Genomic DNA, 27,591 nt, shown 5'->3' on the forward strand with positions numbered 1-27,591 from the left:
GCCTAGTATTTACTCCCTTCCCAAGGCTCCGCCCTTAAGGAGTCCGATAGGAACATCCATTTCACAAACCTATTCGGGTAAATCGAGGAGGTGTCTGCAATCGCTGGTACGAACAGGCGGCAAGACGTCATTTGCTCAACCATGGGTGAGCCCTTCCAACAGAGACACTCATGGGGTCAGGAGTGACTGTCCTGTCCACATCTGATAGCCTGGCAGATCCTGAAATCTCAGATTCGGGATCCTGGAACCGCTGGGGATCGTGCATACCAATGCAAAACCCGCAGATCGCTGGGAGAATGGTGGTCAGCCACCGTCGTACTTTGTCGGTAGTCTGAACAGCCAAAACCCACACCTATGGTCAGCTCCGCTTGGTCTCTGAACGTTCTAACCCTTATGGTCAAAGTTGGTCGCTCTCGGTATTCCCCCGTCCCGCCTGCACTGCAGCGGCCCTCCAACTGCCAGTTTCTGACTGTCGGTCAGTCGGTTTACCCTCAACTTGATCTCTGTTTTGGGCTTAAGCCCCGGCATGGTGCCAAGGATTACTTTCTCCTGAGGTTGAACGAACGCCATGAAGCTTCTGTATGTGCCCCAGGGCGGCGTCGGTCGCCCATGGTTTTCAACTTCGTTTAATTTTGTACTTTTTTTTCCCTCCCCATTTCCATTTCCACATTTTCTTTTTGGGTTTTGCTTTTTTGTTTGTCCTTTTTTTTTTTCTGTTCGTTCGCTTAATGAAATAATGAACCCGCTACTGAATCGGGTCTGCCATGTGGCCCGGAAGGACTAAGATCCACCGGATGGCCAATACTACTACTAAATGCCGTACAAGGGATGATACTCCATGCAGACTCCGTGCTGGACATGCTCTAGGACAGGAGAGGGACAGCAACAACGTGCCAATTTGTCTCTGCTCTTTCGGGGTAACCGGCATAACGGCGTCGGTACTTGACTGGTGTACGCTGCCGCCACGCAACCAGGCCAACCCGTCTAGGGTGTTGAGGGGACCCCCCCAAGTTGCGAATTAGAGCGTGCTTGTAGGTCGGGAGGGTCGGAAGGTGCTCATAGCGCTGCGCCGCTGACCCATCGTAAGAGCTACCTGAAGAAAAGCACTGCACCAAAGCCGTGTGTTTTCTCCCCCCCTCCCCCTCCCCCTTCCTTCATGGGATTGGACTGCTTGAGGGATCTGCTCATTGGCGCGTCTTCGGGCCCCAAGCCAACGGTTGGTAACGAAAGTGTACGGTGTATTACTTACTTTACTGGTTTTACTGCTGATAACTAAGGAAGTTGGGGAGCTGGAGACTCCAAGCTGTCTGAGGCAGAGACAGGGACGATCTGGAGACCAAGCCAGGACTAGATCCTCCCAGCCCATACGTGCCTAATTATTGCCTGCACCAGTCAGAGCCTGTCTGAGCTGGAATGGGTCCTAGCAGCCATGCCCAAAACGGGCAGTTCCCTGATTCTTTTTCGTTCAAACGCTCAACAAAGATTATTCCACCACCGACCCCTACTAAGTAACTACTGTTTACCTACGTATCTACCCGCCCACCTTGTTCCTATCAGACGGCCTCTGTCCGTCCCCTTGGGTATATATATACCTAGTTTAGCGCGACCCACGCACTTGGAACCGCTATAGTCGCATCTTGAGAGGCGGGCTCAAGTACCTCTAGCGGTCCACACACCTGTCTGGGATGCATCACGTTGCCTATACGAATCACACCTATCACCTGCAATAAACCCTCTTCTGCTCTTCTTCTCACACCAACACCCACCTGAACACGATTTGAAGTGCAGGATGAGCCCTACTCCAGAACCCCCCACGGCCAAAAAGCGCGAGTCCCGTGCTGGGGCGCGTAAAGTGACGTCGCTCTCTGCCGAACAGCTGGAGAGGAAGCGCGCCAACGATCGGGAAGCCCAAAGAACCATTCGTCAGCGGACCAAGGAGCACATTGAACGGCTGGAGCACCAAGTGGCAGAGTTGAAAGCCAAGGGGGAACAATTTGACGACGTCGTCCGACGGAATGTGGCGTTGGAACATGAGATTCGAGCTTTGAAGCATCAGCTCGCCCTGGCTGGTAGGCAAGGATATCCGGGTATGGGTAGGTGGCCGGTTTCGTTCGTTTGTTTCAGCTACAGAAAGAACTTGAAATGGCTGACAGACATTTATTGCGCATCAACAGAAGGAACTTATAGCAATGCTGCTCCCGGGTCTATGCTCCCGGCCACGCAGTTTGCAGAGCCTCTGGGGATGAATCCAGCTTCTAGGGCCCCCTCGGTCATCTCCACGTCCAGTCGTGTCTCGGTAGGGTCGGAATGGCCACCCTATGGCACAAACCGGTCACCCTCAACATGCGAATCGAGCGAGGCGAATTATGGGAACCGGGCTGAACCGTACCTGTTCGAAAATCAACTTCAGCCGGCGAGCGCAATGTCTGTCGCGCCACCGCAGGTCAGCTACAGCGCGCCTGTCGGTGCCCAGCCAGACCCGACATTTCAATCGTATGCACAGGCATATCACACCGGGAACGCCACTCGTGGACCGGTAGATGACCTAGCACCCCATCCTTCCCAGCCAGTTCATTACGTGCCTGGACAGCGGCCGATGTCAGTACCGACAATACCCACAGAAAGACCGGCAGGATATTCTCTCGTGCATGCGCCGCAGCCATATCACCAACATACGCTTCCACCTCAGACCCGGAATGACTACGGCTATGCCTGGAACCCGCATCAGTCGTGAGACGATGGACAAGCAAGTGGGTCTCTCACGAAAGGAAAGAGGTTCTTGCAAGAGGCCAAGGCAATCGCGGTTGTTGCCTGGAGGCTCAGCAAGCCAAGCTATCAGATGATGGTTACGATCAATACTCTCCGACTCAACGCACGGGGAGGCCCTGGTATCTGGGACGCGAAACACTGCTGCGTACAACTACGCAAAACAACACACACTTTCGGGCTGGTCATATTACACAGGGCTATCACCAAATTGTCTGCATGAACTCGTGATAAAAGGCGCTTCATTGGATCCGAAAATTGGCTTGCCTCTCGCCTGGCATTCACCAAAGAAAAAAAATCCCCAGGGGTCCGGTTATTTCGGTGGCATTGGCGGTCACCACACCGTATCGTGGAACAGGGCAGATCTGACCCGTTCAGTCCCAGCTCCAGCTCTCCCGACGACCCGCCCCAGCAGAAACAAATCCGTGATTTTCGGGCCGTGAACACGACGAAATTTGCCGCCGGGAGATGATGGAACGGCAACTCCACGTTTTCCTCATGATTCGCTTGGATAGAGGAGGGGGGTTGCAAAGGAATCAGATTACATGATTCAATGGTCTGATTAGTCAATAGTATCTAGATTGAGAGAGAAAAGAAAGAAGGAAGAGAAAGAAAGTCGATAACCGAGATGCTACGAATCCACATGGTCGGTTTCAGATTCAACCAGAAAACCACAATATGATCATTTTCATCATCGTAAACATCATCATCAGAGCCCCAGAATGACCCAGTGTATACTACCCCCCTTTTTTCCCTCATTATGGAATGTATTTTGTAAGTTTTTACTTTTTCCAGAACCATCTGCGTACCACACTATCCATCCGATTAGCAAATCTTCCATTCATTTTTTCCCCAGTCGGCCCGCCGCCCACCGGCTCGTCTACCGGATTTCCTTTCTTTCTACAAGGCCCATCCATACTTTACTCGAAGTAGACAAAAGAAATCAACCCCAGCTACGACTATCCACCTCCCTTTCAAAGATGATTCGAGCTCGGCAGAGTAAGCGTTTAATCCAAAACTAGCACAGAAAAGAACAACACAGAAGAAGAAAAAAAGAGGATCAAACCGGGGAGATCGGATCCAGAATAACTCCCGAAAACCCTCTCTCTGTCTGTTGTTTCCACTATTCTTCTTCCAGTTCCTTCTTTCCTTTCCCTTTCTTGTGTAAGCTTCCGATCGGAAGCTGTATACCCAGTACCCAGTACCCAGCTTTCCATTTCTGTCTTGTCCTCTCCAACCGAGCCTCCATTAAAACTCTCTGATGATCCTGATTCAATTTCTTGCCTTGGCTCTTGGCCTTGGCTTGCTTGGCTGAGTAGAAAAAAAAAATATGATATATCAAAAGAAGTTAATGCAGGCATATTTCGGTATGATTGTTATACTTTCGGTCGGATCGGTCGGATACGTTTACTAACTAGTTACTAGTTACTATAAGTTACTAATCATATTTCTTACTCTAAGTTACGGCAGTTGATCCTAACTAAGTCAACTTTGGGTCGGATGGAGCCTACTACTAGCTTTCAGCCTGCCTAGGCTGCAGCAGCAGCCCTTATATTCATTTATCCATCTATCTATCTATCTATCTAGTCTAAGTATAGTATGTAAATGGTTAAGTCTATTCTGGTTAGTTGTTTTTAGTTTGGATGTCGGGGAAGAGGCGCGGGGAATTCGGCGTTTAATTTTATGAGTTCGTTTGAAGTGCACTCACCGTATGGAGTCCATACTGTAGAGTATGATTTAGTGCTGTACGGTTGAGATTGTTTTATCAGTCCGTGATTTTAACTAGCTAAAGTAGATTTGTAGTTGGACAACACAGGGTTAAGTTACTCGGCCGGTAGGATGTACTACGTACTTTTACTACAGTAAGTAGGGTGTCCCACTAAGACGTTGATCGACGATACCTACCTAAATACGTAGTACCTATTGATTGCCTGAGGTTTTCCATCATCTTCTTTTGCCGACGTGGCCAATTATGAACGGAAGGATGTAGTTTCCGGTTCATCTTAGCAGTAGCGGTAAGAGGGGATGTTTTCTTTTGGGTAACTACGTATGTATGTATGTATGTATGTAACTATATCGTATGTATGTGCTTTGTAAGTTGTGGATCCCCATCTAACATCTGAGATGCATATTCGGATATGCGGGAATAAGGATGAGAAAATATTGGAGGATGGATATGTGGATGTATGGTAGAGAATGTAATCGGTTCCAGTCCCATGGTTTGGAATTTGAGTTTCTCGGCTAGATCGACACGAGGTTCGTTGATTGTCATACCCTTCTTCGGATGTGAGGAATTTAAGTCATAAGAATACATAAAGTGACATAAGAAGAGGATAAATGTAGTATAGTATAGTGTGTCATGTGTATGTATCTAGGATGGATCGGATCTCAATCTATGAAACGGAACCATAAATCAAATGACGGATGATAACATGGATCAAGTGGGGGAAAAAAGAAGAAAGAAAAAAAGGTATCGTTTCACTTAGCGAGTATACTGCTTCTGTAGCAACTTGGCAATCGTCTGCAGTTGAATGTTGCTGGTTCCCTCATAGATGGCGCCGATCTTGCTATCCCTGAACATCTTCTCCGCGATACCTTCACGCACGAAGCCCATGCCTCCCATCCACTCCACTGCGGAGCCAGCCACGCGGCCAGCAACTTGCGAAGCATACAACTTCGCCATTGCGGCATCTTGCACAAAGTCTTGTCCCGCTTCCTTCTTGCGTGCCGCGTTGTAGACCAGCGCACGGGCGGCTGCGATCTCAGTGTACGCTTGTGCCACCTGGTGCTGCATACCCTGGAACTCGCCGATCAGTTGGCCGAATTGGCGTCGATCGTTCCAGATGTATCTGCGACACGTGTTAGCAATGGGAATATCGGCAATGGGATGACTGCTTTAGGTCCCCTCGGAGATACGGGAGTCCCGCGGAGATATGGAGAGGTGGTGTTGGGGGATGCTTACTGTGCGGCATTCTCCCAGGCGCCGAGGGCCAACCCGGTCATCTGGGCGGCGATACCAATTCGTCCCTCGTTCAGAATGCTAATGGCGTACTTGTATCCCTGGCCTTCTTCACCAAGCAGGTTGCTCTTGGGGATCAGGACGTCGTCGAAGTTGAGCACGCAGGTGCTGCTGGCCCGGATGCCCAGCTTCTTTTCCTTCTTCGCAATGGAGAATCCCGGGGTGTCCTTCTCCACGATGAAGGCGGTGATACCCTTGTAACCCTTGCTAGGGTCAAGATTGGCAAAGACAAGGAACACGCCGGATTCCATGGCGTTGGTAATCCACATCTTCGATCCGTTGATCTTGTACCCATCGGCCGTCTTCTCGGCCTTAGTCTGCAAGGCGAACGCGTCCGATCCGGAGGCCGGCTCCGACAGACAGAAAGAGCCGACGGTGCCAGTAGCCAGCTTGGGCAGCCATGTGCGTCTTGCCTGCGCGTCACCGTACTTCATGATAGCGGTGTTGACTAGGGTGTTGTGAACGTCTACAAGAACACTGACACTAGGATCGACGCGAGCAAGCTCCTCAATCGCTACAATCGCCGCCGTGAAGTTCATCCCCGCACCACCGTATTCCTCCGGAATTTCAATGCCCATCAGTCCTTGTTCGAAGAGTTGCTCGACCACGGCAGGGTCCATGGTCTCCGCTTCATCCATGTCTCTGACTTTGGGCGATATTTGCTCCTGAGCAAACTTATTGACGGATTCAGACATTAAGGACTCTGTTTCGGAGAGGAAGGTGATCGGGGTGGGCGTCAGTCCGGACAGGTCGATATCCCGCCGGCGGGAGGTGGTGGAAAACGCATGGGTGCTGCTGGAGGAGGGTGTTAGCAATAAGTAACGGCCATCATCGTGGGTGTATTGCTATGGCTCTTGTCCTGTTAAAGGCTGGTGACGGCCAAAACTCACCTCACAGCTAGCCTGGCCGACAACGGTGGTCTTGCGATAAGGCGGGCGGAGGTAGCAGTGCGCGACAAAGGCCGCAACGCACGGGTAATAGACGCCATATCGAAATGGAACTGACTGGATTAACTGGTTATAGTGTGTAAATCGGGGCCACGGCAAGACACAAGGAGAAGAGGAAGGGAAGAGATGGAAAGCAGGTGGTGACGGGGAGAGATCACGAGTGAGGAAGAGCGCAGACGGGCCTCGGTTAAACGCGGCCGAGGGCCGTCGATCAGCCGTCTCCCCGTTACTCCAGCTCTTCCAGCTCCAGCTCCATCTCTCCGCATTTAACCACCTGCTGGGGCATATCTACGAGTCCTGTCAACTGGCAGCCATCCCAGATTAATTAGATATCATTCTCTGAATGTCACTACCAAACTTGTTTCTGTCAAAATAGGTTCCAGTGCGCCTATCTATAGCCCGAGACATAAACTCCCAACCCCTCGTTCACATGCCATTCCCGCTCTATCAATTATCATATGCTTATCACCTTTTCTGGCTCAAACACCTTCGCTTGGGAAAAGTAATAGCCTCGCTGATTCGCCACAATACGCTTCCCCGTTCGACTATCTGTAAAGTCACAGTTGTAATGCGTATGGCCAAATCCCCACAGTCGCACCTGGGGTTTCTCCCAGCACGCCTCTCCGGCGAGATCCGTCGCGAACGCCGATGATATAGGACTCTTCGCGTGCGCGGGATCCACCGCCAGAGGTGCAACAGTTGGACTGTGATGGGTAAAGATCACAATTCTATGATGGGGGTTGGATCTTGCGATTTCAGTGACCTGATCGTTGAGCCAAGCTCGGTCAGCTTCGTGAGCAGCGCAGTGATCCTCGACCGACCAGTTCTTGATGTAGTAAAAGTCATTCAAGGCGAAGCTAACCCGTTCCTCTTGCAGATCGCTGACCTTGGAGTGAAACGTGCACCCCAGAACCGTGAGATCTGGTGCCAGATCATATCGGGTTTGGTCGAGAAGGACAAACTTCCCTAGATTGTGAGATCCGGACTTGGTATTTTGCATCTGGGCTCCTTTGCGTGTTATATCGTCAGAGAACCGCTTCAGCTTCTCCCTCACATCCAACCAACTAGAGTGGAAGGGCTCGTGGTTTCCCATCACGAGAAAGACGATCTCAAACTTGCGGAGCTGATCTTCTATGAACAGGAGGAAGCCATCGTCCCTAACATTGCCGATATCCCCCAGGAGCGCTAGATACGGTGCTTTTGGCGCAATCTCAAACAAGTCGTATGCCTTGGGGTTTTCTAGATGCAGGTCGGAGACGATCTGGAACCGTGCCATTTTTAGTGAGGGGCTTGACCTCCCTGGTCTATCCCTCGATCCCGATTGTTCAGCACTTTAAGCGCCCTTGGCTCCAACAAAGAACCCTGCAGCCAGTGGAAAGTTCAGGGTGTGCACTGACTGGCTTGTCAAAGAGGGGAAGAGAGCCACCTCCACTCAACCAGGGCCTTTCCGGGAAGGGATTGGGGGGTGAATCTTGCCGCCGGCCGCGAAGCTGTTCTATTCTTGTGAGCAGACGGACCACTCACGCGCCGCCGTGAGTATATGTGGCGGTGCGGTGTGATGTGATAAGGTGTGGCGCAGCAGTGCCAAGAGCGGACGGGGGCGATTATGTCATTCCCCTCTTGGCCGCCATCCATTCATTCATGCTTAATTTCGATGCTCATCGGCCTGCCCGGGGTTCACGCAAGTATTTATTGCCTGTCTCCCGGTTCTGCTGTCGCATCTCTTCTCTTTCTTCTCCCCTTTACTCCCTATCATAATTTACTTGGTTGCCGTGAACAGTACACCGTCTCTCATCTTGCAATCTTCCCCGCCAAGCGGCTGTGCCGTGTTATCAGCTCCCCCCGCAAAGTCCTCCACTTGGTAACCACAGGGTCTTCGGTTTTCGAAACGTGTCTACTGTCTCTTTTCAAAGCAATTCAGCCATGACTTCTACCGTTCACGATCCAAGGCTACTCTACAGCATCGGCAACATCCGTGCTTTTCACATTCAGAATGGCGAAGAGACAGAGTTGACCCCCTCTGGGCCTCAGACCCTCTCTCTTCTGATGGTCCCCACCAGAACGTCCTCACCCGGCAATTCCCCCTCAACGCCTCCCCCTGATGCGTCTGCAGAGGAAGACTTTTACCTTCATCTGCATCTGCCACCGGAACTGGACCTAGCGCTTCCTGCTACCACCCAGATCTTTCACCAGTCTCCAGACAGCTACTTGATCCCTCGCTGGGATGTGGGCCCTGATGATGGCGCATTCATTCGCATCCAATTTCCGGGTATTGGTTCGGGTCCGGGTAAGGTCACACAGGATGATATAGATACCTTTGAAACTATCTTGGCTCAATGCACGGCGTTCCTCGAACGCGCTCCCCCACCGAGCAATCATGCTCCGTATAACCCCGCAACTTACGCGCCAGGCGAAGGATATGTTGCCCCGTCAGGATTTGCCCAGGATGATACCCATGGCCGGATCGTTCTTGTGGATGAGGAAGATGGAAGCGTCGTTGGTGAAATGGAAGGGTACGATGTGGTTGAGAAGCCTGGTGTCAAACCTGGCTCGAAGAGTACGTCTTCTATCCCTCCTAACGCATGAATGTGCTAACAGTCTTGGCTTGATAGGACCCGTGGAGATTGAACTTCCCACTGAAGCCGAGGGTAACCAAGTCAACGTCAGCAATGTCTCCGAGGAATACCTGCGGATGGCTCGTCATCCCGTTTACAAAGACTCAACGATCGTTCAGACCTCTGCGACCGCCTCTCGCTTGATTGTCACTGGATCTTCCTACCTTGCCAACGCTATCACGAGCGGCGCAGAAGCTTTCACCAAAAAGACCAAGCCCAACCCTAAACCGATGACATTCTCTGACACCACACATTCTCGGATCCGAAAGGTCGGTACATTCTCGCAGGGTGCTGCCGAACTGTCTGCAAAGACGGTTGGTCAGGTGGGTAAATACGCTCAGAATATCGGTGCCTCCCTGGCCCGCCGCAGGGACAACGGTACGCAGAGGGGTGTCAATGGGTCCGGGGGCGACTACAAGCCCGGCATCCTGAACAAATCGATGATTGCGTTCTCGACTTTGACGGATGGCATCGAGCAGGGTGCTCGTAACGTATTGATTACCGGATCCAATGCAGCTAGCACCATGATTGGACATCGCTATGGCGAGCAGGCTGGCTCGGTGGCCTCCGACCTCACTGGCGGAGTCAAGAATGTCGGTCTGGTATATATCGACGCCGCAGGTGTCAGCCGCAAAGCTGTGCTGAAGTCTGTTGCGAGGGGCATGGTCGTCGGCCGTATGCGCAACGGGCAGCAGGTCCTCGTTGGCACGGGCGACGGCGGTGATGTCCCCGCTGGAGTAGCTGGCCCAAGTCAGGCATATGGCCGTGAGCCGGTTGTAAGACGTCAGTCTCCCAGCTCGACCCCTCCACCCGCATACGGTGCACCAGGCACTACTTCGTTGAGCGGTATGTCCATGTCGGGGGGCAAGCGTTGATGTGGATGCTCTCGGTGTGTTCTTTGATTCTGGCTCGGTTTGCTACACTCTGTTTAATGTATGATTTATGACCTTGATGCCCTGGGCTGGTGATTTCCCGCGTGTCGTCTGTTTCTGCACTCTTTCGGATGATCTATGACACGTCCTTGTTTATATGGAGATATGATGCAGCCTGGTATACGGTGGCACATCAATGAGACGGAAACAGCAGTGACATTTGTTCTTGTCATATACTACGTCTAGAGCTAGCACTATTCCTAAGACCAACTCTATCTCCGGGCTAGTTGTGAATATTAATTCTCGATACCCATCACCAGTGTTGACTTTCTGTCTACTACGTAGTATAACTACTAAGTACAAATGATCCATATCCAGGAACAGTTGCAACGGTTCAGATACCACTAGGCGTAGGTTTATCGTAAGTATGTATCCGAGTCGATATCCCATAATTCAATGCATTCCAAGCTGGCTGATACCTACATCTTGCTTCTCGTTCTCGAATTGGTGCCTATCACCAGGTCCAATGCTGACCATACACTAGGTCTTCATAAATCAGTAGTAGTTCTATCGTTGCCTACTTAGGTACCACTCTCATGATGGGCGAATCATCAGACCTCACTACTTACCATTATCTGCCGCAGTAAATATATATTAGCATGCAGCTCGCATTATCATCTCACCAAATCACCCAGTATGACCACCAGCAAACCTACTACTACCCATCCATTACCTTGAGCACTGTGACAATGATGTAGGTCCAATCCAAGCTACTACAAAGCATCATCCCAGCACGTCCCTCACGAATTAACTTAAACCACACCATAAAAATACCTCCTCAGTTTAGCTTTCCCCTTATATAGCCAAATTTTCCATCTATAAACATCAATAAGACAATATGGCCGAGCGGTCTAAGGCGATAGACTAGAAATCTATTCTCTTCGGAGGCGTCGGTTCAAATCCGACTGTTGTCGATATCTTTTTTTTTTTCCCTGTATCTTTCTTTTTTTTTCCCTACTTAACTCCCCGGGGAGAACTTCTTTTGTGGGAACTGGAAGTAACCATTGTGTGGTTGTTGTGGGTCGTGGGTGGGGTCGGTTGGCGGGTGATATCCAGAAATATCATATGGGGGTCATGATTATTGGTATAAAGAGTATATTTATTCTTTACAGCCTTGATGTCTATTGGGGAATGGGATGTGTGCCATGTATGTTTGGTAGGTATGTGTCAATGTCGAGTCATTGGGATCATGTTACAAACGATGTAGATACTGTCTATGTCTAGATTAGAATTATTTCTCTGGGTTAGGTGGGTATCTGGTTCTCTATACGGACGAAGAGGGAAGAAGGTGTATGACACGCAGTAAAATTTATTGATTGGAAGCATGTGGAATTTTATGTGCAGGGTAATGTAATGTTGTACACCGTGTATGCGTGTATGTATGTAGCTTAGGGAGAGGGGGGGATAGCAATGCGAACACTAGATGCTACTTGTGGGCTATGAGCAATCTACAGCTGCAGTTGTGCATAATGCCATGTATAAAGGGGAATATCTGATGCTAGACTGCATGAATGGATTCATTGAGTAGGACAGCTTTGTCTAGCTATCTAGACAGTAGATAGTCTATATGGTCATGCGCGCGAGTCATTCCTTATCCCCAGAGATGAGTGAAAAGCCATTGGTATCCTAGCAAGGCTCCCATAATGCAATTTATTATCGACCTACTAGATGATCACGCGATATGTACATCCCCGAGAAGGACCGCCTCGTTCCCGGGGAGATCAAGCAAAGGAAATTTTGGTTATATCTCAGACCCTGTCATAGTAGTACCCCATAGCTCGATGCAGAGACAACAAGTAATATAGGCATGCAGAACCTGTTCCACGCGACTAGCCCAAGAAAGGGAAAGATCATGACTGTGGTGCTATGTGTTCAGTGAGTAATTCAGACATCCATGTACAGCTAGTTGCCCATCAGACCCCGATTTGGGAGAGTAAACATGGCGCAAATTGAAATTGGTTTCTCAGACAAGCATTGATTATGTTGCAGAAGAAGTCATCGATAAGGCTGGCAGGGTAAGGAGATCTCCCCGACAACCAGCAGCAGCAGCAGACAAACAAGGGGATCGATGAAGGGATGCAATTGAGATTATAATTAGATCGGTTAGTTAATTAGTTAGTTACTTAGCTAGAGTTTACTGTACTGTACAGTAGGTATCAGCAGTTGTCGCAGGCTCACAGCGCATACGTAATTGGGGGAAATCTCCGAAACTCACTATTATCATCGGCGCGATGCTGGGGTAACGAACTGGTCGTCGGTCGTCATGCGGAGTAGATCCGGTTTACTACTTACAGTACACTCGGAGGGTTACACTGCAAAGGTAGTTGCCCAGGCCGCCAAAAGTAATCAATAAGAGTCTCCTTGATTGAGCATGGGCCTTTTTCTGTTTTGTCTTGGTTTGTTTTGTTGCTTCCCTGGGAACATCCCTGTCGAGAGTTTCTATTTTGGAGGGATTGGCTTGACGGCCCCCCTCTCTCACACCCCTCTCGCGTAAGCCGATAGACTAGACTGTCAGCTTTTAAATTACATAGCTGGATGAGGTGCATCCTAGCTGGCAGGCTAAGGTAGCTAGCTGATCAAGGTCGGTTTCATGTCGGGAGACGTAGGAGTAAGATACAGCATTAGCATGGGGTGGTTGGTCCAATGGCGTGCAAGCTGGCGCTAGTTAGTCCAATGCTGCACTCATGGGAATAACTACCCCATTCCGGAAGAATCCGGTTAGTGTGGTTGGACATGTCGTATCAGTAGCTATCAAGACTGGAGGGCGGAGTAAGTAGAGTTGCGGAGGATGGGGTTCAGGAATGGAAGATTTATCGAACATGTAGATAGAAGGGAGAAGGACAGTCGATAAGAAAGACATCAGGAATTATGATGATCCATCATCCAAGGGATAAAAAAGGAATGAGGTATGTTCATAGTGCCCCAGCATTAAATAAGCTCGGCCTTGGGGGGCAATTAATTGGAGTACCGATCATGGTAAGAAGGACAACTCCAGGGATGGCGGTTATCCCTACCGTGGATAGGATATCCAAGGGTCAAGGATGGGGCAGGACCCGAGGAAGAAGAGGAGCACGTAGATGTATTAAGCGCTGTGGTTGGGGGCTTTTTTTATTTTTAATCAGGGACAGGTATGATCCATTGACGTGTATGTGATTTAAGTTCGTTTAGTTGAGTTAATTAGATTTGGTAGCGATCGGGAGTTCATGAAGCCCAGTCAGTAGTAGTAGATTCTGAGAGGAAATCATAATAACAAGTCGAATAACAATTAAAACAGCAAACCAGCAAAACAGACTACTGTAAGTCCCCTGCTAGGCGGTGGTACCTAAGGCAGGTACCAGTGGGCGGCGTGACCGGCGGTACCTGAGGTGTCCAGGACGGTAATCTTCCGGACAGCCAATCAGCAGTTGGGCGCAGACGATGACTGCCCGGTTAGTCGCCGTAATGACGATCGGCTGCCCCAGCGGCTCCAGTAGCGACTTTTTTCGTGCCGGCTTGAAACAGTGGTTCGATGCCCCTGATGACTTGGCGCCTTCTCATGCTCACTTGGTCTCTGGTCTATTCTCTCTCTGGTCTGTCGGTCTGGCTGTGGTGTGCTGGGAAGCTGGCAGCTGGCAGCTGGGATGAAGGTGGTGGTGTCGGCTGATTATGACCACTGCGCAAGACTCAAATCAGGTATACGAGGGCCGCTTGTTTTATTATAGTGGTAATCGACAGAAAAGCACGCATAAACTGGCACACCAAGTGAGTACATAGTAGATAGTTCGGTTCTAGTGAACACTACTACATAAGGTACATGATCGCCCATCCGGACGAATGACCAGACTCAGAAGGAGAATCCCAACGGCCGGTCGAACCAGGCAAGGGACAACACCCACGTTCAGGCCCTTGTTTAAGTGGTTCTCGTCTGGATCGGGCGTCCATTGCGCCCTCTTTCTGCCCCATTTTGCATCCAAGAAGGAAACCGAAGGAGAAAGTGAGGGAACAGGAAGAGGAAGAGGAAAAAGAAAAACAAAAAAGCATTTCGTCACCACCTCGTGAGGATATCGGTGCATCATGGATTACATTACATTAGGTAGCCAGGGAAGGCGGTCATCCCCACTAACGTTCTAGAGTCAGTCGGGTTTTCCCAATTGAAGCCCACTCCTCCGTCCGTATTCAAGGTTTCCATGGTCCAGTCACATCCCTCGCTCCTCCCAATATTTCCGAGGTCCCCCAATGCAGCTGTTTTTGATGTGGTTCTGTATGTAGGTCTCTTATGGAAATGTAGGTTGAGGTTGAGATATGAATATCTTAAATAGATATTTGGTTTTCAAGCAAAGATCGGGCTGTCTTTGATTTAATTTCATCTGTCATCAACCTGTTGGTTTATTCCTTTTTCTTCCTACTTTTTCTTTTCTTTTCTCGACTGCCATGTTGCGCTTGCTTTAACTTCTGGCAACTTGTTTATGATTTTAAATCGGGGCGGCGATGATTATTCCTGGCAAAGAGATCCGACCCGTTGACCCGCTTTTTGCTTTCCCCAGCCAGCACAGCAAAGCAACGCAAAGCAAATGCTGGTTGACGGACTGGTTGCCCGTTCCTTCTCTCGCGACTCGCCTTGGAATTATTTGTTCTGCTATTTCTCTGGCTCCCCAACTACTAAGGTGGGAACCTCGTTTCTATACTTGACATTTCTGCTACGTACTTCCCGACACGAGGTAACCAGGTCAATTTGTTCACTAACCAGATATGAAGTAGTTAGCAGTTAGCAGATAGTACTTAGCAGGTGGCCCCGTCAGAGTGCTTGGGTGGGTGTTCATCGTTCGCAGGAGGGCAATAATAATAATAATACCTGGCTTAATTAGCTGTATCTAGTAGTAGTCGACTAACTAGCATTATCAGAATTATTACTTTTATTATTTTTATTATTATTATTATTTTTATTCGTATTGCTACGACTTCACACTTACCACCGCCATCTCTTCCTCCCCTTCTCTCTTCTTTCCCATCATCATCTCTTTCCCTCCATCCTCTTCCTCTTCCTCTTCTCTTGTTCCCTTTGTTCTTTTTTGTTCTGGTTTCATTCGATTCTTGTTCTCTTCACTTGTATTTTCTGCTTCTTGCCTTCGTTTCGGGATCCTCTTCCTTTTAGACGCCCCCCCCCTGGGTCCTTTGATCCCGCCGGTCTTCCTGCTCCCCTCGCGCCGCGCCCCCCCTGTCCGCTCCCCGATCCAGAGACGGACGACAACTCCACACCAGGCTTCAAGCACCCCTCTTGTCGCGACGCTACTGCTACCGCTGCTCAAGCAACTACTGCTGGCTGCTGGCTTGCTGCGTGTTGCTGCATCTTCGCTCTTCCCTCTTCCCTTCCATCACCCCCCTCCTCCTCTCCCCAATTTCCCCTTCCCTGTTGATCATGCTATTCAAAGTAGCATACACTCTGCCTTGTCAATTCCCTCGGAAGTGTTGAAATTGGTGCCGTAACTGGGAAAAGGTCGAAAGCGAGCTTTCCCGTCGTCGACTGTCCATCGTGCTAAAGTAAAAAAGTGGCTCGTGGTGGTTAATTTCGCGTCTCTCCCGAGGCTGCTGCTGCTCTCCCCTTCCCGCCCGCGTCGGTCTCGTCCCTCCGATCTCCAATTCCTCAATCTCTCGAGCCGCAGACTCTCTTCCCCCCCCCCTCCCTCTTCAACCCATTACCCACCTGGGTAGCCATTACTCGTGGGAAGAGGCCAAGGTCCAAGAGTCAATTCTGCAGTGCAGATATTTCCCCCCTTCTTGCTGCGATCCATCAATATTACCAGGGGTTCGCAAGAAATCAAAAAAAGAAAAAAAAAGAAAGAAAATTCAAAATCCACAACAAGCAGCAGCTTATGCGTTTCTTTGACAAACGCGAGTATTGACTAGCTTCCTCTTCTTTATTTTCGCCGACGTCGCTTTGCACTAATATTCTGCTGCTTCTAATCGACCTGGTGTCCTTTATACCAACATCTTTCTGCTTTTGTCGGTGACCCAGTTACCCTGTCAGTTGTTTCCCTAAACCATTCATCCCTTATCGGTGGTTCGAATGGGACCTCCGATGACTGAGACTGACTCGAGAGACAACAGCTCAGCTGCCCGACCGGAACCCTTTAGCTCCGGATTGATCGGTCACTGTCTCCCCCCCACAAACAGATAGTAAAAAAGAAAAACAACGACGTCCTCTTTTATCTCCCTCTGGAGGGCTTGGACGTGTCGGACTTCAGCTCGCCGATCGCAATTGCTCCATCAGAGCGAACCGAGGTGATCGCTCATCTGCCGTCTCGCGTCTGCCTGAAGAGGCTGTCCCGGACCGCAAACGCAGCAGTCCTCATCTCAAAGGCTCTGCTGCGTCTTCAATAAACGAAGGTATGTGACGTGCTGCCCTACACTGTTGGCCGAGATTCCACATTGGTCTGCCCCTCCCCCGTGGCTGCTCCTGTCCACATTCCTCCCCCTCCAGCTCCGTCATTCCGAAATATGCGCCCGCAACTCCGCTGTCAGCATCGCCGCGACAGTCGCCGCGATGGAGCGTCACACAGCGCAATCCGTGTAGTGCTAACGGCTCAGCAGCTAGCCTCCTCTTCGGTCCTGACAGCTTCTTTCGGCTATGAACGACTCCCAATCGCAGTCCTTGCCGCTCACCACCCATGCATCCCCAGCCTTGACACCCGCAGCGCCGTCCGAGCAGGACAACAACCGCTCTCCCGTTTATCCCGACCTACTGGGTGCTCCGCCCGTCCCGCCGCCGAGGACATCGTCAACTCACCGCGGTCACCATGGTTCGAGTGCAAAACCCTCCTCATCCTCCGCCGAAAAGTCCTCGAGTTCTCGTCACGGAAAGAACAAAGCCGATGACCGGAGTGCAAGCCACCGTGAGAGGAAGGGGGAGGACAGCCAACTTCGCCCGGTGAACATGCCCGAGGAATACCCGCAGGGTCCGAGCTCCCACGCGCCGGGGGCACCGTCTTCGGAGGATAACATGGAAGGTTATGCAGGCCAGGGCGAGCTACAGAAGGAGTCCAGCGCAGTACTCAATCAGGTCCTGGTGAGTGATCCGTCTGTGGACATCGAACGGGAGCAGGTCCGGCAGGCCGGCTCGTCGGTATCCCCATCGACGGAGAGCGCTCCAGCATCCGGGTTGGGCTTGGTAGGAAGCGATGGTGTGGATGATGGAGGTCGAGGTGGACTACGAAGCCGGCACGACTACTCGGATCATGCTGTCAAGCGCAAGGAGACGACGTTTGGCCAGTACATTCTTGGGCAGACGCTGGGTGAGGGCGAGTTTGGCAAAGTGAAATTGGGGTGGAAGAGAGACGGCACCATACAGGTAGCCATCAAGCTCATCCGCAGGGAGTCTCTTGGGTCAAATCCTAGCCGGTTACCCAAGATCTACCGCGAAATCTCAATTTTGCGCGACCTCGCTCACCCGAACATCGTTCGGCTCCACGAGATGGTCGAGACGGACCGTCACATCGGTATTATCATGGAGTACGCCTCTGGGGGTGAGCTCTTTGACCATATTCTGAACAATCGGTACCTCAAGGACAATGCCGCTCGTCGCCTGTTTGCGCAACTCGTTTCGGGTGTGGGGTATCTTCACAAGAAGGGTATTGTCCATCGTGACTTGAAACTGGAGAACCTGTTGCTGGACCGGAATCGCAACATCATTATCACCGATTTTGGCTTTGCGAATACGTTCGACCCCATGGACGAATTGGGTGATGAGATCGAATATAACCTGACGAACAAGGAATTCGTTAAGCGGATGCGCTTGGACAGGCCCAATGCCAAGGGTTTGAGGCGAGGTGATCTGATGCAGACCAGTTGTGGAAGTCCTTGTTATGCCGCGCCGGAGCTCGTGGTCAGCGACTCGCTATACACTGGGCGCAAGGTCGATGTGTGGAGCTGTGGTGTGATTTTGGTGAGTGATCCTCTCGTATCATAGTCATTGCACCGCGCTAATTGATTCATAGTATGCTATGCTCGCGGGATATTTGCCCTTCGATGATGACCCGGCGAACCCGGACGGTGATAACATCAACTTGTTGTACAAGTACATTGTCACTACCCCTCTTACATTCCCGGAATATGTGACCCCCCACGCTCGCGATCTTCTGCGGCGGATATTGGTGCCTGATCCTCGGAAGCGTGCAGACCTGTTTGAGGTGGCCCGGCACAGCTGGCTCAGCGAGTACTCGCATATTGTTTCCCACATCACGAGCAGCACGACCAAGGTTGCGGACATTGCCACAACCACCGTCACTCAGGGTATGGATCTCGCCAGGAATCCTGCAGGCTCTGTCACTAACCCGGTGTCTCGGGCAGAACCGCACAAGGAAGTGCCGTCGCTGGCACGCAGCGCATCCGTTCGGGAGCCTCCGAAGACATACAACAATAGCCCTGTTCCCTCGGTGGGAGGACTGATCCACCATGCAGGAGACATTTCCCAAGAGCAGGCCGCCGAACGGTCCAAGACTCCTCGAGACACCAAACGACGAACCGTGCAGGTCGAATATGTTGCACCTCAGTCTCAAACTGCGCGGGGCGAGGTCCCCCCTACCGGAGTGGATGCAGGTATCGCGGAGCCAGCTGGGCCGTCGGAGCCTCGACCGACGAGAGCCAGGTCAAATAGTCGGCCCATCGTGCCTAATATGCCTTCGGGCACCCTGGCCCGTGATATGTCTGGCGCGTCCAACGTGCGGACTGGAGAGCCAAAGGCAGCCGCTGGCCCGGCGCCGGCACCTGCTCCTGGGCACTTGCCTCGCTCAACGTCCGATACTTCTGCGCTCACTGGGACGGCACCAACATCTGCGACCCATGCCACCCGCCCCACTACCGGCGGCTCCATGGCCTCGTTCAACGCCGGTCGTTTGCCATCACGAGGCTCTTATGGACAGCCGGTTGCGCCAACTGTGGCCGCTACGAACGCCCAGGGTCGGCTCGCACAGCCCAAGAGCAAGCAATACGTTATCTCCGCCCCTCTCCAGCAAGACTCGTCGTCCCAACAGTCCATTGGTCAACCAAGTACACAGCAACTACCGGCCAAGTTCAACACGACACCCCGACAAGAGCCCCCGAAGGGCCACAAGCGATCCAACACGGTATCAAGCATTGGCGAGAAGCTGTTTGGCCGCTCTGGTTCCATTTTCGGAGGGCGGGGAGGACAGGGTAGCGGTCCTCGACAGAAGAATGGCAAGCGTTATCCGCCTACGAGTATGAAGGAACCATACGGGGGGGATGACACCCGGATGTCGATGGATTCGCGACGCTCCATGCAATATGGATATAACCGCAAGACTAGTGAATCTGGCGCGGAAGGCCGGCCTCGAAGGTTCTCATTCCTACCGCCGTCATTCTCCCTGAAGGGATTCTCTTCCAGCAGATCGCAAACTCCCGATGAAGAGTCGCAAACAGACCGTTCGACGGAAAACCGGGTCGAACCACGTCCGTCGACCAGCGCAATGCAGGCGCGTTCGCGCGCTGCAAGCTATGGGACACAGGATGCCATCGGAGCGGCGCCTGAGGGTGCTCCGGGAGACGAAATCCTGACCCAGGACGAACCCATCAACTACCAGGCCCGGATTGACCAACAATTTGCCGTACTACACTCGAACCAGTCTGGAATATACCAGCCGACCTCTTACAGCGCGACCTCGGCCGAGCAAGTGTATCAGAATGAGAATGATCATTATTATCGCAACCAGTACGCCAACCACTCGGCACCCAACCACTACGAGGAATACTCCGCCCCGTACGATAAGACTCTACGGCCGTCAATGCAGGCTGGTCGACCTGGGCGAGGGACTGGCGTCTTACCCAAGAACCACCGGAAGTTCGCAGACGCCTACGAGTACGAACGCGACTTGGCGCACCGGCCTGGCAGCTCTGGCGCCGCCAGAAAAGTAATGGATTTCTTCCGTCGGCGAGCCAAGTCGAGAGCCGGCGATGACCGATAGGCTGGCATTCTTGGTCTTGGAGCTCATCTTCTAATATTTTGTCACAATACAACACACTGAACGCGACTTAGCCGGTCAGTGTAGAATTGGTTACCGCGGTCGAACAATGACGAATGACAAGCAGTCCCCGTCTCATTACCTGCTTGCGATTCGGGAATTGAACGTATGGCAATGCCCAGGAAGGCGACGCAGGTGCTCTGGCATTCGCCGCAGACCCAGGATCCTCTCGAAGTGAGGACGGGTTCGACGGAATGACGGGTCTCGATTGGAGCCTCTTGTTTGAGGTGGCATTTGAGGCGACCAGCTCTTGGAAATCGGCATTGAAGAGCAAAATGGTTAATTGGATACCCCCGTGATACCCACGCAAAATTCGTCCCTTCTGTTGCTTGCAGCTATCGAATTGTCCTCGCATTGTACCAGCAACCGTTTGTTCCCGCATACATATCCCTATCTCGCATTCGAATTTCCCCTGTTTTCCATAAAGCCTTATTTCCTTTGTTCAAATTCTCGTTTTCCTTTCCCTGTCACTATAGTACTGATTGTAAATTGATTTTTTTTCTGACTCCCCCATTGATTATTGCGCTTTTTTTTTTCTCTACATTACTTCTTCTCGGACGTGGTGTCCTTGGTGTGCTACGGCTATTTACATTCCTATTGATCAGGATTATTTTGTGGTTAATTTAATATGTTTCTTGTGATCACACAACCCGGCCTCTGTCGATTTTGATGTGGTATTTGTTTTGAACCGGTGGTGAGGATGACTTGGTTGGAGCATTACCAGTGCATTGAGCGCATGTCGATTACCCTAGCATCTATTTCCATAACATCATGCCCTTGGGGGCCACAATTCAGAGTATAGTGTGATCCACAACCCTTGATTGATAGTAATTGGGGCTTTGCAGAATCCCTGTCTAGCGTGAGCGGATACCCCATCTATTTGCCCGCATCTATTGATAGTAGCCGTAGCTGCAGCCAACTTCAGCCCATCGAAGAAGTAGAAAGAATGAAACGGAGTCGTGGCTTAGACGTATCCTTGTCTTGTCCTCTACCCCTCTTTTCATCCCCACTATCTCAACATCTGCAGATGACACTCTCAGCTGAGGCTGTACCTGAAACCAACTAACTAGATAGACCCAGCGATAACGATGATCATGCAGCCAGTGGCCCGTCTTATTTGCATGTGGTCTGTGAGTGAGTGAGTGAGTACAGTAAGTCGATTGCCGTCTCTGACTTGAACTATATCTGAAACAACCGCTGTGCTTACTTTGCATGTTCGCTTAGTCCATCTGGACCGGGTCTCATGCTGTTAGTTTTAGTTTAATACTTTGCGGCATTTATCTACTTGCTTCATACCCTGGCTGAACTGTCGAGCACTAGCTGCTAGTACTGAGTAGATCAGATTTTAGGAGGCACGTTGTTGGTAAATTGGTGATAACAATTATAAATTCTGGACCCCAACGTGGTGGTGTTTCGTTGGGATGGTGGATGCATCGTGTATGTTAGTGTGGTTGGTGTGGATAGTGATGAGGGTGTGTGTTGTGTATGTGTGAATGATGTGATGTGATGTATGTCAGTCAGTCAGCCTTGCGAGTAACTAACTAACTAACTAACTTCTAACTAACCCCCACGGCATTTATGTATCTATCTACTTAGTTACTGATTGCTCACAAGACACGTTACCATTTCCAGGTGTTAGACTAGACGCGATGTATGATAGATAATATGTGACCTGGAATAGCACAATGAGATAAGCCATGCATCTATCTATCTACTAAAAGCCCATCGGCAAGAGTTCGGAAATGAAAATAAAATAAAAGTGAATAAATAACCAATGGACATGAAAACAGAATAATACACACTCAGTAGTCAGTCCGTGGTGACGGTATGTTTAAACAGCAAAAAGATATGACAAGAGTGGGATTCGAACCCACGCCATCTTACGATGATCAGGAAGCTTTGAATGAAGCTGGGGTATTAAGGTGGACCTTAACCTGACGCCTTGGACCAACTCGGCCATCTTGCCTTGAGATGAAATTCCGGTGCTGGTTTATGCTATATGAGTCTAAACGTAGGAAGGTGTGTAACTTGTAGTGTTGTATACATGTAATATAGTCGGTTCTAGATAAGGTGGTTGTGGGTTGGGTTAGTGGTGGGAAGGATTTGTCGGTGTTGTAAGTATGTTAGGGTAAGTAGCTTAGGGTTATTTAGTTACTACTAGTAGAGTATGGGAGGGGAGTTTCATTTATTGCTTTGGTAAGTGGTAATAGTATGATATATGATCCAGATCGTAATGCTTAGAGATTTATATCAAGACCATGGTTGATAGAGGTTAATAGCAACCCCACTAACCGAAGATGCAGAACTATCTTTGCATATCATCTGATATTTATTACTAGAATACACAGAAGCGAGTGGCTTCGCCCATTGTCCCCAATATGCTCTATAATCTTCTTGTGGTGGTCAGTGTGGCGGCTACAGCGTTCCGCATCGCTTCATTCCAGGTATGACTGGCCATACATGAAACGAGGGAAGAAGAGGAATATTGGATGTTGGAGTTCAGGGAGGGTACTTGGTAAACCAGTAAAACGGGCAGATAAGGGCTGGAAGAGTCTGATGGTTGTGGCCATGTGCCGTGTAGTAAGGGTTACTACTAAGTTTCTTGATAAGGTGCCCTCTTCTGCATTGCCGTCTTCATTCGTGGAATAATATAGTCGTCTGTGGGTGCGACTGTAGCATTCCAGATTCGTGTTTTGCTTTAAATGTCGTTCATTCTATGCATAGAATGACTTCGGAGCCAAACGTGTATTCTTTCGTCAGCTGTCAAAGTTTGCAAGTGGTTTAATGAGTGTTGATTAAACATGCTATTAATTTGTTTCGAGCAGCCCATGACTTTGACGATCTCGCCATAGTCCTCTTCCCTATGTCCCAAAAGATAATTATTCGTGCCACTTGAGGAAGTTCTTTACCTTGTGCTCTGAGACATGTATTTCGAGATGTTTCATATAAGTTTTGCAGCCACAGACGGCATTCGACCAATGCTGCTAGTATGTACCCTGGCAACAAAGTAATACTTCGAAAGACCGAGTCCATCCAAGTAATACCTGGAAGCTGACCCAACAGACCTGCCTGGTCTTTGCTCCCGTAACCCGAGCTCGCCATATCATGACAGGTAGATATCATAAACAAGTATTCATTTCAGCCCGTCAGCCGATACCTGGAGATATGAACTCCCAGAAAAGGGTCGATTTGATAGCCTGGCCATACGTTCTGCTGTTGTGAAATCGACTACAGGACGGGTAATCACGCTTCAGCCATTCTGGTGTTTCTTTCAGCTTTGTTGATAGTATCGCCGACCAGATATTATATGAGGGGTGCTGACGCAGCGATAGCCTTGGCTACAGCATAACGGCTAGAACAGTCGTCTAGCAAGTTTCGATGCCTTATTGGCAAAGGCATACGCGGGGGAATAAGATGAGCGGCATAACGCCATTTCCTAGTGCTGGAGCAAACGTCAGCATATGCACTCTTGGCGGGGCCGTCTCACCAGCTCCAAGCAGGAAGACTACAGACTTTTTTGGCCTTTTTTTTTAGCAGATGTCGTTGTTTTAGATAGCTAAAACGCCTATCCCTTCTTTGTCTTGGTTTGAAGTGTCTCTTTCGGACATGCGAATACTTTAATTATGTATTCGACCGCTTGGGGTTGGATCAAGGTAGTACCGATTACTCCAGGCACTCGCTGGTGAGAGTAACACCATAGCAAAGCAAGGATAGTAGCTTAAAATTATGAGCAATTCATTGTATATGGTATAGTCATATATCATATTTATAAGAGATGTCAGTCATCGTATGTACTCTTTCTAGCCAGATGGCCTAACGAATCGAGTGAAGATACTGGTAGATAGACTTTATTGAGCAGAGGATGATTTCCTAAGGAGACAAGAGAGATAATAGGGGGAAAAAACACGAGAGGCGAGAGGAAAATGGCTGTTCATATACTACAAGACCGAGCAGCGATTGGTCGTGAATCCGGACCACACCATGTGAATCTGTATACAATGCTGTGAATACGAACTGAATACGAAATGAATGCTATCTCAACACGGTGAAGCAGTAAGAGGAAATAGAGAGGAAGTGTATCACTACAGAAACCAGTGACGGCAGATATCACATCACTCAGCTGTACAAAATTCACATGGCCGCTCATACATACACGAAGCTTCGTCAAGCCCTACTTGAGCCGCATCCGAAGCCGTTGCGAAGGAATGACCCTGGTAGGCGTAACGTTTAGCGCCATTCAATCAGGCTGTTCGGAGTAGATAATTAGCTATTGAAGTATAATTAGAATCTCTTATACTCCGTACTACACAGCCTTAAACTAGCGATATACTAACAAGCTCACCTGACAGTAGATGGTGCGTCTGATCCTATCCCGGTAGAACATCTCGGCTCTTTGCACCAATCACACCCTGGATCTGCGAGACTTCGGCTATATTCAAACCACTACAGAGCACTAAGAGCAGTCGCTTGCATGGCAGCGATGAAACCAGACAGATACTACTTATTGACTAGTATGAGCTAATGTTGCTGACCATCATGCTTGCGACCATCGCGCTCCAACTAACATCATGAACATAAATATTTCACAGACGGGATGTCAAGTTGGTAGTAAACTACTAGTCCGAAACACCGATTGAACATCCGACTCCGACCCCAAGAGATGATACAATCGCAGTGGATCCTAATGTGAAACTAGCGCGAATCACGCAACTCGGGCTGTACTATCCAGCAGACTAGTCTGGACTATCGAAACCGGAGGGTTAACAAGTCAATGATGGTAAGGGTCTGCCCCAGTTTACTCTCTAACTCACGAATAATACATTAAATCAGAGAATATTACATGAACAAGGCAAGATGGCCGAGTTGGTCCAAGGCGTCAGGTTAAGGTCCACCTTAATACCCAGCTTCACAGCTTCCTGATCATCGTAAGATGGCGTGGGTTCGAATCCCACTCTTGTCATTTCCTTTTTTTTGCACTTTCCCACACCGATCGATATGATATGTCTTATTGTTGACGTGGGGTGGATGGAGATGGCGTGGCTGTTAATCCTTTCTACATTTGCCATTGTCATCATCATTTTTTATTTTTTCCTTTTGCGAAAACAAAAACACTCTTTCCAGCCAGCCAGCCACGGACATAAACCTTAACATGAGCGTAAGCATAACCATAAGTAAGCATAAGCGTTACCCTCCCCCACCACACCACACCATCATCCAGTCCAAAACGACAATAATACTAGAAAAAAAACCTACTTATTTCTTAGGTCATATCATCCCATCAATAGTTAACTAGCTGCCTTCACCGACCGGAAATTCTCTACAGGAGGAAAGCAAACGAATCAAGCAGAATCAGGAAGAAAAGCAAGTAATAGATGATCATCTCGGTGAAACACCGTCCGTCCATCCATCCATTTGTCCATCATCCTGCATAATGACAATCAAATCCGAGGGGAAGGGGAGGGTCGTAGCTCGGATAAAAGGGTTATTTACTCCGTAGTATAGTCTCGTAAACATAAGCTCTTCCAATCATGGAGTACAACCCCCAAGGTAGACTGGAATATCCAAGTATGTCAGTAGTATGTGTCATGGACAGCCAAGTCCGGTGTGCAGACGTACGCGGACATGCATATCCGGATGCATTTGTTTCTGTAATGTGTATGTAGTATGTATGTAGGTGTGGGCTCGGTTAGAGAAGGAAGGGGGGTGGTCAGTGGGATGATAAGGAGGACATTGAAGGTGTGTATCACCATTAGACATATGATATAACTCGTTATCAATATTACTATAGCAGATGGGTATTATGCTTAGATGGGTGCGTGCGTGAGTTTACTCGATTTGGTAATAGGAATATAGCATTGGTGGAATCATCGTATAGATAGATGAACAAACCAAGGAAAAAAAGAAGGTCAGTAACAATAAATAATGAATTATCCTACTTCATAGCAAGAGGTGTGGGAGTTGGGCTGAGTTGGGTGCAGCAGCCCGCGGATGTACGTATCTCAGCATCCGGAGAGGCAAGTTGCAGTTCTGTGCAGACCCCGTGACCAGCACATCCATACTGCAAGTTGTCACCGGGGCTGGGGCTGGGGCTGGGGCTAGATCTGAGATCGCGCCGTTCTGGTCTGGTCTGGTCTAGATAGCATATCTGCTAGCTGCCATGGCCACTAGTTATCTCTGGAACCCTGTCGGGCCCTTTTACTCCGACGCATGGACGGAGTACGCCGTACGGTGTGCAGCCATGTTTAATTTAACTAATTTCAGGACTACTACTAGGTTCAGGGTTCAGCTGCTCCTCATGTTTACTTTTTCTTTTCTCCCTTCTTATCTTACACTGTAGACTACAAGGCAAATCATTCAAGGGGTCACGCTGGCTTGGCAGGTCCAAAAAGGGTTGATCGGCAGAATCTATCATTGCTTGGCTGTGCAACAGGAACTGCGGTTTATCTGATGGCACAATGCTTGGCACATATCAATGGACCTTGGCAGTCATTCAGGATTGTCTGGGCAGCGCGGCCCAGGCAAGGAGTATGGTATCATTGTGATTGTGCAAGAGGCTATGAACATGAGATGTAGACTTGGCGTAGAGTAATATTGGTAAAAGCAAAAGCAATGAATCTTGCAACCCCCCAAAAAAAGAAAACATCGGGCCCCGCACTTCGTTTCCCCCGAATGGTCGCTCATCCAATAACGTCAGATATTCATGACAAGAACTAGTAGTGATCTTCCTTCGGTCTGCGGGGTGAGACTTTGGTCCCCGTCAGACGATGAGGTGCGAGGCAAGGAAATCGTGTCCAGCGCGATTCGTCGAATTGAAACTGCTTCTATTGCCAGAAGCTTAGTTGCTGGGCGAAGCGGCGTCGCGAGTGTCGACACCCAGGTAGAGGAAGCCGCTGGGGAGACGACTGAATCCAGGGCGCTGGGTGGTTCCGCTGGCCGTAGAGGACTGGCTGCTGGAGCGCTCACGAACCTGTGTCGAGGCAGAGAGAGGAGCCGTCTCGGTAGGGGCCAGGACAAGGAACTTGGAGGTGGGGGTGTAGGAGTACATGGTGTTTGATGGATGAGTCGGACAAGGAGTCTTTGGAAGTAGATGAAATGGTAGAGTCTTGAAGTGACTTGGAATCAAGTAGAGAGAGAGCTTTTCTTGCAGAGTTGCTTGGAAGAAAGAGGATGGATGAGCACTTCATCGGCTGGAATCGGCCACCCTTATATAGCTATGGCAGAGCTCAGCCAAGCCATTATCGCAGGGAAGAGGGGTTGACCGGAGATGGTGTCGATCAGGCGAGCTACCGATTCTAGCCCAGC

General features: G+C 49.9%; 7 protein-coding genes and 3 non-coding genes across 10 annotated transcripts; 5 read left to right on the top strand and 5 right to left on the bottom strand.

The window, feature by feature from the left end:
* Positions 1 to 1,789: 1,789 nt before the first annotated feature.
* On the top strand, positions 1,790 to 2,734 carry AKAW2_10329S (bZIP transcription factor; the record flags this gene model as incomplete). The annotated part of the gene is made up of 2 exons (XM_041685979.1): positions 1,790 to 2,093; positions 2,175 to 2,734. 2 exons carry the CDS (start codon positions 1,790 to 1,792, stop codon positions 2,732 to 2,734), a joined length of 864 nt encoding a protein of 287 aa, XP_041537049.1.
* A 1,039-nt stretch (positions 2,735 to 3,773) lies between these two features.
* AKAW2_10330A (uncharacterized protein) lies at positions 3,774 to 4,127 on the bottom strand (the record flags this gene model as incomplete). The annotated part of the gene is made up of 1 exon (XM_041685991.1): positions 3,774 to 4,127. The coding sequence occupies one exon, from the start codon at positions 4,125 to 4,127 to the stop codon at positions 3,774 to 3,776; it is 354 nt and encodes a 117-aa protein (XP_041537050.1).
* A 1,121-nt stretch (positions 4,128 to 5,248) lies between these two features.
* Positions 5,249 to 6,773, bottom strand: AKAW2_10331A (acyl-CoA dehydrogenase; the record flags this gene model as incomplete). The annotated part of the gene is made up of 3 exons (XM_041686002.1): positions 5,249 to 5,615; positions 5,729 to 6,580; positions 6,676 to 6,773. 3 exons carry the CDS (start codon positions 6,771 to 6,773, stop codon positions 5,249 to 5,251), a joined length of 1,317 nt encoding a protein of 438 aa, XP_041537051.1.
* Positions 6,774 to 7,186: 413 nt separating this feature from the next.
* On the bottom strand, positions 7,187 to 8,008 carry AKAW2_10333A (Ser/Thr protein phosphatase superfamily; the record flags this gene model as incomplete). Its single annotated transcript, XM_041686013.1, has 1 exon — positions 7,187 to 8,008. The coding sequence occupies one exon, from the start codon at positions 8,006 to 8,008 to the stop codon at positions 7,187 to 7,189; it is 822 nt and encodes a 273-aa protein (XP_041537052.1).
* Positions 8,009 to 8,655: 647 nt separating this feature from the next.
* Positions 8,656 to 10,222, top strand: AKAW2_10332S (senescence-associated domain-containing protein; the record flags this gene model as incomplete). The annotated part of the gene is made up of 2 exons (XM_041686024.1): positions 8,656 to 9,289; positions 9,345 to 10,222. The coding sequence occupies 2 exons, from the start codon at positions 8,656 to 8,658 to the stop codon at positions 10,220 to 10,222; spliced, it is 1,512 nt and encodes a 503-aa protein (XP_041537053.1).
* Positions 10,223 to 11,111: 889 nt separating this feature from the next.
* On the top strand, positions 11,112 to 11,193 carry AKAW2_t10009S. The gene has a single exon. It is a non-coding gene; the product is annotated as a tRNA-Ser (tRNA).
* A 5,690-nt stretch (positions 11,194 to 16,883) lies between these two features.
* Positions 16,884 to 20,232, top strand: AKAW2_10334S (putative serine/threonine protein kinase (Kin4); the record flags this gene model as incomplete). The annotated part of the gene is made up of 3 exons (XM_041686035.1): positions 16,884 to 18,197; positions 18,250 to 18,544; positions 18,602 to 20,232. The coding sequence occupies 3 exons, from the start codon at positions 16,884 to 16,886 to the stop codon at positions 20,230 to 20,232; spliced, it is 3,240 nt and encodes a 1,079-aa protein (XP_041537054.1).
* Positions 20,233 to 22,138: 1,906 nt separating this feature from the next.
* AKAW2_t10010A lies at positions 22,139 to 22,255 on the bottom strand. Its single transcript has one exon. It is a non-coding gene; the product is annotated as a tRNA-Leu (tRNA).
* A 2,882-nt stretch (positions 22,256 to 25,137) lies between these two features.
* On the top strand, positions 25,138 to 25,249 carry AKAW2_t10011S. Its single transcript has one exon. It is a non-coding gene; the product is annotated as a tRNA-Leu (tRNA).
* Positions 25,250 to 27,124: 1,875 nt separating this feature from the next.
* Positions 27,125 to 27,334, bottom strand: AKAW2_10335A (uncharacterized protein; the record flags this gene model as incomplete). The annotated part of the gene is made up of 1 exon (XM_041686046.1): positions 27,125 to 27,334. One exon carries the CDS (start codon positions 27,332 to 27,334, stop codon positions 27,125 to 27,127), a length of 210 nt encoding a protein of 69 aa, XP_041537055.1.
* Between the last annotated feature and the right edge of the window lie 257 nt (positions 27,335 to 27,591).

The sequence above is a fragment of the Aspergillus luchuensis genome, chromosome 1 (genome assembly GCF_016861625.1).
Source record: "Aspergillus luchuensis IFO 4308 DNA, chromosome 1, nearly complete sequence".
Taxonomy (NCBI): Eukaryota; Fungi; Ascomycota; class Eurotiomycetes; order Eurotiales; family Aspergillaceae; genus Aspergillus; species Aspergillus luchuensis.